The sequence below is a fragment of the Drosophila nasuta genome, unplaced genomic scaffold, assembly GCF_023558535.2.
Source record: "Drosophila nasuta strain 15112-1781.00 unplaced genomic scaffold, ASM2355853v1 ctg18_pilon, whole genome shotgun sequence".
Lineage (NCBI taxonomy): Eukaryota > Metazoa > Arthropoda > Insecta > Diptera > Drosophilidae > Drosophila > Drosophila nasuta.
Genome location: NW_026869412.1, coordinates 2,306 through 13,327, shown reverse-complemented (window position 1 = coordinate 13,327; position 11,022 = coordinate 2,306). Strand labels below are relative to the sequence as shown.

Sequence of the window (11,022 nt, the reverse complement as noted above, 5' to 3'; positions counted from 1 at the left end):
ATGAAGACGAATTGATATAGTTTCCCCTCGAAAATTGATTAATTCCCCCTCCTGATCAGTTATCCGTACTTCGAGCGTGCTTATTTCTCTAGTGTTGATAGGTAAATAAATCAAGTTTCGTGGTGTAATACTCATTTTATATCCCGGAGGAACATTGATTCCAAATTCATGAAGCACATGATTTGGTCTATTACCTACATATGAGCCACTGATAATGTTGCATTCCAATCTAATTGTATTTACTTTTAAAATATTCACAGGATTATCTGAGACATAAATTTCAGTATTGTGCGGTTTTAGAATACGTGCACCAAATCCAAATAGCTTTCCAATTCTTCGTTCGCGATTAAAATATACTGTTTCTTTTTTAGTGGTAACTTGAACTTTCAGCGTATTATTGTTGGTTTCTATTTTTAACACATCATAAGAACCATACCTCTTTAGGACATCAATAATATATGTTGCAATCTCTTCGAGTTCATACGATCCAACAGGTATTTATTTCCAATATGAAATAGATTGTTCCCTCTATCTACGTTTGGTATAGAATTGTATGTGTGAAAGTCAATGAGAGCACACTCATAATTCGTATTTAATTCAATTTGTGGGAAAAAATTTTCGGTTATAACTGATGTGTTTCCATTTAATGCAAATGTTAGTGATGTAGACATTTTGAAGTCTGAGTTTGGACTGTTGTTTAATCATCATATCATTAGTTTTATATTCATATTTTTAAAGTATAATGAATTGATCAAAGCCTTTTCTGTATCGCCCATTTTTCATATCATCATCTTTAGAGATTAGTAGAAATCAAATTTCTCCTCCCAGCATTTTCGTGAAATTTCCATAAATGTTTCATAGTCCATGTCACTGTTTACGTGATCTCGATAGATATGACGCATGTTCAAATCATCTTGTTTAAACATTATAATAAAATTACAATTGTCACGTATTAAATGTTTCGGTATATGTGTGTATGTTTGACATAAATAGAATGAATCAATATTCTTATGTCTTCCCATACAAAAATAGTTTCGGATATTATCCTGCTTTTCACATGCCACATCGTCGAATATCATAATGGAATTATTTTTAGCTTCGTGCGGTGATAACACTGTATTCCGGAGAACGTAAAATATCCCATTCCTTGAATTGGTTTGATAAGTTTTTCCAAATATTCATATTTGGGTTGGTATAAACTCTTTGAAAATACATAAATATTTTCAAATTTGAGACCATTGGGACTCTCTATAAGACTAAGCATCACATTGGTTTTTCCACAATTTGATTGTCCAACAATTAATGCTCTAATTGTATTGGGTAACAAAACACTATGTCGAGGTTGTTGATTATTCTCTCCATGTCCACCACCCTCAATGTTTCGTACTAGTATGCTTTTCTTATGTCTTAAAAAACGCATGTTAGTGAGAGAAGTACTTCATTCAATGGGAAACGTTTGTTAATTGAGGTTGCTATAAAATGGTCAAACGTTTTTATAATTTAATTAGTTCAAAATCAAAACTCAAACAGGGTAGTGGTCTTGTAAACAATATAATAGACTCTCTACCTTTTGAGGCTCATATACCTGGATACAATTACTGTGGACCTGGAACAAAGTTAGAGAAACGATTAGCACGTGGCGATCGTGGAATTAATGGTTTGGATGAAGCGTGTAGAGAGCATGATATTGCATATTCAAACAGTAAAGAGTTGAGTGAACGTCATAAAGCTGACTCAGTTTTAATTGAAAAGGCTTGGAATCGTGTAAAAGCGTTAGACAGTAGTATTGAGAGAGAGCAGCAGCATACTTTGTAACAAACATGATGAAGACGAAGAAAAAATTTGGAATGGGATCAAATCAGGAGAGAAAGAAAAGAGTGACAACATCATTGACTACAATAATCAAAAAGGCTACAAAGGAATTGAAAAAGAATAAACCGCTTGATATCTTGAGTGCAATAAAAGTTGCACGTAAAGCAGTATCGAACTCGATGGGATGTAGGAAAAATGTTGTTATTCCACGTGTTATAAATGTACCCAAGATAGGTGGGTTCTTACCACTTGTCCCAATTTTAACAGCTCTGATCGCTGTGGGTAGTTTGGCGTCAGGTAGTGCAGCAATAGTAAAATCTATTAACAATGCAAAGATGGCTAAACAACATAAAGAGGAAAACAAGAGGCATAATAAAAAAACGGAAACGGTTGCATTGGGAGCTGGCTTGTATTTACAACCATACAAAAATGGATATGGTATATCATTTGCTAGAAATAATCAAAGACAAAAACGTGTTCACAAAAACTACTAGGTAAGCTACCCAAGAGAGCATTATCAAACTTTGATATAATGAAGTTTGCCTTTAGAAAGATTCCTCATTTTCGAGGTGTTTATATGAAGGATCAATTACCCAAATTTCCACATCATTTCGAGTGTGGAATAATAAATTTAGCAGACTCAATATCGAATGGAACGCATTGGATAGCATATTACAAGAGAGGATCAGATTCTTATTATTTTGATAGTTTTGGGAATTTACAGCCACCATTAGAAGTAGTCAGATATTTAGGAAAAAACATTAAGTACAATTATGAACGTTTTCAAAATTTTGGGACTGTAAACTGTGGACATTTGTGTTTAGAATTTTTAATGTGGTGTATGTCGGTTGAAGGGTAGGGAGACACTTATCAGTGGGATGGGTGTCCTTCTCTAGCACTTGAGAAGTCCTACAGGTAGCAACAGGTAAAAAGCCAACCAATCAAAGGAAAACGTCCTTAGGTAATAAAAACCTTTGAAAACAACAGTGGAAGGGGAAAGTGTCAAGTATAAAATCAGCTAGCCACTCACCGCCAGGAGCACTCACGATCAACACTGAAGAGCAGGAGCAGTAGCAGCAGCAGTACACCACACACACACACACACACACACACACACACACACACACACACACACACACACACACACACACACGCTGTGAGTTGAATTTTCCGCAAGCCGGTCGCGTTTTGGAGACGCTCCTTTCGATCGCTCGGGAAATCACCAAAATAAGTCGTAAAAACCTAAAAAAAGTGACTGCGAGTTAGCTCGAGCAGTGTTCAACACTTGTGTACTCACGGTCGGTCGGGGCACCTGCTGCTGGACGTCGTAGACAGCCGCGTTGCCAGGAGACGCATTGGCGGAGTTGACGGCTGCGAGGGAAATTGTTGTTGGTTCCAGTACAATTGGCCACAACTACTTGTAAACAATCGCAACTGCACTCCCACGATCAGCTGACGACGAGGGCTGCACTACCATCAGCTGCGTAGCCAGACTGGGCGCTCTGGCGTTGCCAGTCGGCCAATCAGAAGCTCAGCGCAAAGCTTTAAAAAGCACAGCGCAAAGCTCAAAAAGTGCAAAAAATATCTGCATACTTTCAGGAGCAGCTAATTAGTATACGCATTAAGCTCCGCTTAAAGAGTGCAGCTGCAGTGGCGCAGTGCATAGAGGCGCGGACTATTCAGCGATCCACGGTTCGAATCCACCAAGATCGGAAAAAGTCCAACACTTAATTTATTAGGTGGTCTGGCCGAAAAGAGTGGGTCGGGATGCAGCGCACACCACCACCACCACCACCAGCAGCAGTAGTTAACAGGCCCAAGTTCCCGTGTGGCAGCAGCATAGAAGAAAATGCATGCCATAACCAAACGGGCGACAACAGGAGCAGGAGCGAGGAACAAGCAAGCTCGTCGGCGGTCGCTGGGTCTGATCCCGACATGGCGGTCACACGCATCATCGTGCCTGTTGCTGGCCCAGCCAACGAGAAGCGGCGGTCAGTCAAAGACCTTCTGGAGCGGATGGGCACAGAACTGGACGGCCTCTCGGAGCAGTTCGCCTCTCAGAGGCACATTAACGAGAAAATGAGGAGCAAGCTCATGAGGCTGATGAAGCTGCAACGAGCGGCAGCGGAGCAACTATGCCACGAGCCAGCGGAAGATCCCGCCAACGCAGAAGCAGTACCACCAGATCAGGCAGCTCCAAGCGAAGTTAAGTTGGCGACAACCGGAAGCAAGGCAGCGGCCACACCCAAAAGACCGCGAGACATAGAGAGCGGGTCGAGGAAAACTCCTCCCCCAAAGCGCAACAAAAATGTTCACAACCAGGTGCAAGGCGGCGAGTGGACAACCGTAGAGCCGAGGAGGAGCTACATCACCACCACCGGTCCTAAGAAGAAGGCCATCAAAATACGCCCGGACGCGCTGGTAGTGAGCGCGAAAGGCGAGATGAGCTACAGCGATGTGCTCTCTAGTCACGAGACGGCAGGACGGCAGACTCAAAGACGTATCAGACAGAGTAACAACTGCGCGCAGAACTGCCAAGGGCGATCTGCTGCTAGAACTTGGAGGAACAGGTCTGGACAACACAGACAAACTACGAGAGGAGATCGAGAAAGTGTTGGGAGACTGTGCAGAGGTGCGCACTCTGTCTCAACTCACGCAGCTGGTTGTCAGAGACCTGGACGAACTTGCAAGCAAAGAGGAGATTGTCAAAGCGATGGCGGAGCAAGTTGGCATGCCGGCAAATCTGTGCCAGGTAAAGAGCATAAGACCTGCTTACGCCAACACTCAGGCGGCGACGGTCCTGGTGCTCCAATCTGGGCCAAAAATTGGACAGCTGGGCAAGCTGAAAATCGGCTGGACGCGATGCAGAGTAGCCGAGCAGGAGCCGAGGACTCGGTGTTTTAAATGCTTGACTTTGGGCACATTGCGAGCAAGTGCCAAAGCGCGGTGGATAGAGCAAACAGCTGCTTCAAATGTGGCGAGCAAAACCATAAAGCGGCGTCATGCAACAGACCAGCGAGATGCTTTGCGTAACCAAAGGCATCAGTGAGGTCAACCACGCAGCGGGTAGCAGACTCTGCCCTTCGGCAAATGGGCGAAGTATTAAACACACACTATGAAGATTATGCAGCTGAACCTGAACCATTGTGCAGCGGCTCAGGACCTCCTACTGGAGTCGATCAGGGAGAATGAGGTGGATGTATGCGTTCTTAGTGAACCCTTCAGACCTGGTTTTGGAGCTGATTGGACGTGCGACCACACCGGCAAGGCGGCTATATGGGTTTGTGGCAGAAACCCACACCAGTTTGGCCACCAACAGGCTGACGGCGGCTTCGTCAGGGCGCTAGTGGGCAGTGTTTGGGTGTACAGCGTATACTTAGCCCCCAGCTTGTCAATTTCGGACTTTGCTAACACACTGGACAGATTAGCTGCGGACGTGAGAGACCACTCACCAGCATTCGTCGCAGGCGACTTCAACGCTTGGGCAGTCGATTGGGGTAGCATGGTCACCAACCAAAGAGGGCGATTGGTGGTCGAAGCCTTTGCTTCACTGGACCTAACTCTCCTCAATCAAGGCTCGAAATGGACATTTAGCAGGGCCGGTACCGGCTCAATTGTTGACTTAACATTTTGCAGCAGTTCGCTCGCTCATTTAGCGGAGTGGGGAGTCAGTGACTCCTATACAGGAGCGACCATATGGCCATTTTTGCAAAATTGAGCTCGGAGCCTCAGGTGCATCTCTGCCGCACCTCGTTGGAGGAATTTCTCAGCCAGCAAGCTAAACGTCGAGCGCTTTACAAGCTCGCTGAGAGAGCTGGAGGTCTCAGGCAGCGCAGAGCAGATGGTCGAGACTGTCATGGAAAGGCTAGAGTCGGCTTGCGTAGGCTCCATGCCGAGTCGAGTAAACCCCTCGCTACGCCATACACCAGTTTACTGGTGGAACGAAACCATTGCCGCTGCAAGACGTGTCTGCAACCACGCGAGGAGGCGCTATCAGAGAGCGCGGGGAAGACCCTCTTCCTATATTGGCAAACACTCTTTAGAGAGAGTCGCAAAACTCTCAAAAATGCGATCAAGGAGAGCAAAAAACGGTGTTTCCTGGCCCTGTGTGACACACTGGATGACGTCCCATGGGGCAAGGCATACCAGATCGTTATAAAGAGAATCGGGGCACGGAGATCGCCACCACCACCGGATGATCTGTTGCGTGGGATTGTCATGGATCTGTTTCCCAGCGTGGAGGAAGACAACGCATGGCTGCCAGATACAGCATCCAACGATGGTCTGCCGCTGAAGTTGGTCACCAGCGAGGAGGTGTTAAAATGCGTTAGAGTATGAAACAAACCGGCGCTCCAGGTCCGGATGGCATACCCGCAAGGGCACTAATGCTCGCCTGCTCCCTCCATCCAGAAGCTTTTTCAGCAATGCTGAATAAGTGCCTGGAAGAAGCTGTAGTCCCGGATAGGTGGAAAACTCAAAAGCTGGTCCTAATTCCGAAGCCCGGGAAACCGCCTGGCAATTCATCCTCGTTTAGGCCTATCTGCCTCATCGACGTGGCGGGGAAACTGCTGGAGAAGGTGATCTGCACTCGCTTGAGGAAGCTATATTGGTGAACGGAAATCTTTCCCCCAACCAATATGGATTCCGGAAGGCCAGGTCGACAGTAGATGCAATCGAGAAGGTAGTTGGCATTGCTTCCAATGCAATTGCTGGCACTCGCTGGAAAGGGGGCCAGAAGAAGTACTGTCTGATGGTGACATTGGACATCAGAAACGCCTTCAACTCGGCCCGGTGGAACTGCATCTTACGGGCGCTAGACGCATTCAAAGTCCCACGGCAGTTGCTAAAGATTATCAGGAGTTACTTCTCGTCGAGAGTACTCAAATATGATACCAGTGTTCGAACAGAAGAGTACATCGTGACTGGAGGCGTTCCTCAGGGGTCTGTGCTTGGCCCGCTATTGTGGAACGCGATGTACGACGGAATCCTTCGACTGGACCTGCCGACAGGAGCAAACCTAATTGGTTTCGCTGACGACATTGCGCTACTTGTGGTCGCTAAGGAGCTGGAGGTCGCCGAATCAAATTGCAACAGAGCTATCGATTGCATTGGGACTTGGCTGCTCTCCGTCGGACTGGAGTTGGCTCCCCAAAAAACGGAAGCAGTGCTGATCAGTAGCAGGAAGAAAGTGGAAACAGCGGTAGTCAAGGTCGGAGCCGCCCATATTACCTCCAAGCGTACACTTAAGTACCTGGGAGTGACGATCGACTCGAGGCTGAGTTTTCGGGAACACCTGCAGGAGGTTGGCCGTAAGGCTGCTGTCACCAACAGGGCGTTATCTCGCCTGATGCCCAACACCAGGGGCCCCAAACAGTGTCGTCGAGCATTAATTTCGAGCGTAACAAGGTCCATAGCCCTTTATGCTGCTCCTATCTGGGCAGACGCCGTTATCAAAAGCTCGTACATCGGCGGCTTGGCGTCAACCTTCCGGCTGAGCGCCATCAGAGTCATAAGCGGTTTCAGGACCGTTTCCGACGAGGCTGCACACGTCATTGCCGGCATACCCCCTTCGAGGAAATGGTCAGGAGAGGGTAAGTGTCTTCCGGCAACTCCAGACTGGCTCCTTACCCAACGCCGAGAAGAGATCCATTAAACAAAGGGCACAGAGGGAATGCCTCGAAAGGTGGCAGACCCGGTGGAACGAGGCGTCCAAAGGGCGGTGGACTCACCGGCTTATCCCTCTCATTAAGGAATGGACGACAAGGAGTCACGGCCAGTTGAATTTTCACTTGACCCAGGTCATCAGTGGCCACGGCTGCTTCAGGAGCTACTTGTTCCGGTTCGGACACGACACAGCCGAAGAGTGCCCCGCTTGTTTCCCGACTGCGGTGGAGGACGCCGAGCACGTAATCTTCCAGTGCGGTAGATACGCAACCCTCAGACAAGAGCTGGCAGTTGCAATTGGTGAGAGGTTAACCGTGTCGACATTGGTTCCGCTGATGCTGGTATCGTCCACTAACTGGACACTGATCAGCCAATTTGTGGCTGCGGTCATGAACGAGCAAAGGAGGGCCGAGAAGGCAAGACAACGAACGAGGGAGTAAGTGGCGCCGACGCACTTGTGAAGCATTGCTTCGCGGCCGTCCCACAAGAGCCAGGCTCCGCTAACTCGGTTTTCTTCTTTCTCTCACCTGTAAACCCCAGACACACTACCACCATAACACACACACACACACAACACACACACACACACACACACACACACACACACACACACACACACACACACACACACACACACACACACACACACACACACACACACACACACACACACACACACACACACACACACACACACACACACACACACACACACACACACACACACACACACACACACACACACACACACACACACACACACACACACACACACACGACATCATCTGAGGAGGAACTCTGAGGCACTGATAACACAGTTCGAGAGGTGAGGATCACAAAATCCTGCATTGTCTCATTCCGAAGGCCTACGGAGGAACGCAGACAGCAACGCTGAGACTCCCAGTCGATTCGGCCAATAAGATGGTAGAAGCTGGCAAAGTGCGAGTAGGCTGGGTTATCTGTCGCATAAGAAGGAAGGTTCAGCTAGTCCGCTGCTTTAAATGCATGGATTTCGGTCACGTAGCAAGTAGATGCACCGAAACAGTTGAGTACAAGGACACATGCTTCAGTTGTGGGGAAACAGGCCACAAGGCGAAGCTATGCAACAAGGCCCCAAAATGTATACTCTGCAGCAGAAAAGGAGAGAAGGCAGTAGACCACCCGGCGAATAGCAGTAGGTGCCCATACCTCAAAAAAGCGCTCAGCAAAACAAGCGGAAGATGACACGGTTCTATCAACTGAACCTGAACCACTGCGAGGCAGCACAGGACCTGCTTATGCAAAAAGTTAGAGAGACAAGGACAGACGTGGCTATATTGAGCGAACCCTATCGCATTAAATCCTCCAACACTTGGGTTGGAGATAAATCGCGTAAGGCAGCCGTCTGGAGTTGTGGGCAGCAGGCCCCACCAGCTACCGAGGTCATGGCCCAAAACGGCTTTATCCGTGCCAAGGTACAGGGTCTGTACATATACAGTTGCTATTTGGCCCCGTCACTCAGCCAGGCGGACTACAACAGCATACTCGACAAGCTGGTCAACGATGCGAGAAGTAAAACCCCGTGCCTCATTGCTGGAGACTTCAATGCTTGGGCGACCGAATGGGGAAGCACATGCACCAACTCAAGAGGTAGGGCAGTCCTGGACTCTGTTGCTCTACTAGATGTAGTACTCCTAAATCGGGGTGCAAACACATTTAGTAGAGGAACGGCAGGTTCGGTGATTGATCTGACTTTTGTGAGTAGCTCACTAGCCCCGAGAGCCTCCTGAGTCTTAGCAGTGAATACACCCATAGTGACCACCAAGCTGTAATTACGGAAATTCACAGACACTCCTCCCTCGGTACCCAACAGGCCAATCCGATACAGAGCAGAAACTTTCGATAAAGAGATTTTCGAATCCATGCTCCATGGACTGGAGATCAACGGCTCGGCAGCAAACAGTACGAGGCAGCTCATGTCCAAGCTAACCCAGGCATGCGATGCATCAATGCGTAAAGCAGGACGAGGTACAAAGCACCAACCTGTATACTGGTGGAACCAGGATATCGCCAAGGCCCGCAAGGATTGCTTTCAGGCACGACGAAGGTACCAGAGGACCCTTACACTTGATCCCACAGAGCAGACGCCCATCACCAGGCACTGAGGGAAAAAAGGCGCATATTGAAATCGCTGATTAAAAGCAGCAAGAGGAAGCTGTTCCTAGAGCTTTGCGACGAAGCCGACGCCGACCCCTGGGGTTCAGCCTACAAACTGGCTATGAAAAAACTCCACGCATTCAGACCAGCTTGCCCAACATGCCCAGAACTATTGGCGGAAACAGTAGCACACCTATTCCCGAGCCAGCCGAGATCGGCATATGGGATGGCTACCGATACTTCGACGTTCGCCCAAGTGACAGAGGATGAAGTCCTGTCGGCAGCACGATTGATCAAGCCAGGGAAAGCTCCAGGCCCAGACGGAATACCGAGTGCAGTTGCTAGAAAGGCCCTCGAGATCCAACCAAGGTGCTTCGCCTCCACCTTTAGCAAATGCATGCTGGAAGGAGTGTTTCCTAATGTCTGGAAGATACAAGACCTGGTCCTATTACCAAAAGGGAACAAGCCACCTGAAGACCCTTCCGGGTACAGACCCATTTGTCTGCTCGATTCGGTAGGCAAGGCTCTCGAGAGAGTAATCTGCACGCGACTCAATGCAGAGATTGACAGAGTTGGGGTCTCTCTGAGTCGCAGTTTGGCTTCCGGAAGGCCCGATCAACAAGGCACGCAATCCAGGAGGTGACAGACCTGGCAAAAAAAGCCATAGAAGGCAAACGCTGGCTGTGGGTGAAAAGAGTACTGCCTGGTAGTAACCCTAGACGTCAGGAATGCGTTCAATTCAGCGAACTGGGAAAAGATTATGCAAAGTCTGAACAATCTGAGCATAAACCCACACCTGATAGGCATAATAGGAAGCTACCTAAATGGCAGAATTCTTCGCTACCAAACCAGTGAAGGAACGAAAACGTACGAAGTCACAGGAGGAGTCCCACAGGGATCGGTCCTCGGCCCGACCCTCTGGAATCTCATGTACGATGGCATTCTACGGCTGAGACTTCCACCAGGCGTGAAAATGATCGGGTTTGCGGACGATGTGGCGATAGTGGCAGTAGGCAAACACCTACGTGAACTGGAGATAGCCACCAACAGGGCAATCGTACAGGCCCAAGAATGGCTAACCAATGCAGGATTGAGCCTAGCAGAGCACAAAACGGAGGCGGTACTCATAAGCTCGAGGAAGACCGTGGAAACCGCGAACCTGACGGTAGGTCGTACAGTCATAACTTCCCGACCGTACATCAAGTACCTGGGGGTTATACTAGACCACAGATTGTCCTTCAAGGTACATCTGAAGCTAGTAGCCGACAAGGCATCAGTGGCATGCTCTGCATTGGCCCGCATAATGCCAAATACCAGAGGTCCGAAGGAGTTGCGCCGCAGACTCATCAGTGGTGTAGTGCGTTCGATAACCACATACGCAGCATCAATCTGGGTAGGTGCAATCGAATG

General features: G+C 48.2%; 1 protein-coding gene across 1 annotated transcript; it reads left to right on the top strand.

Moving 5' to 3' along the window:
- The first annotated feature begins 4,927 nt into the window (after positions 1 to 4,927).
- Positions 4,928 to 7,916, top strand: LOC132797741 (uncharacterized). The gene is made up of 4 exons (XM_060809495.1): positions 4,928 to 5,472; positions 5,532 to 6,144; positions 6,347 to 7,403; positions 7,528 to 7,916. Exons 1-4 carry the CDS (start codon positions 4,928 to 4,930, stop codon positions 7,914 to 7,916), a joined length of 2,604 nt encoding a protein of 867 aa, XP_060665478.1.
- Positions 7,917 to 11,022: the final 3,106 nt, after the last annotated feature.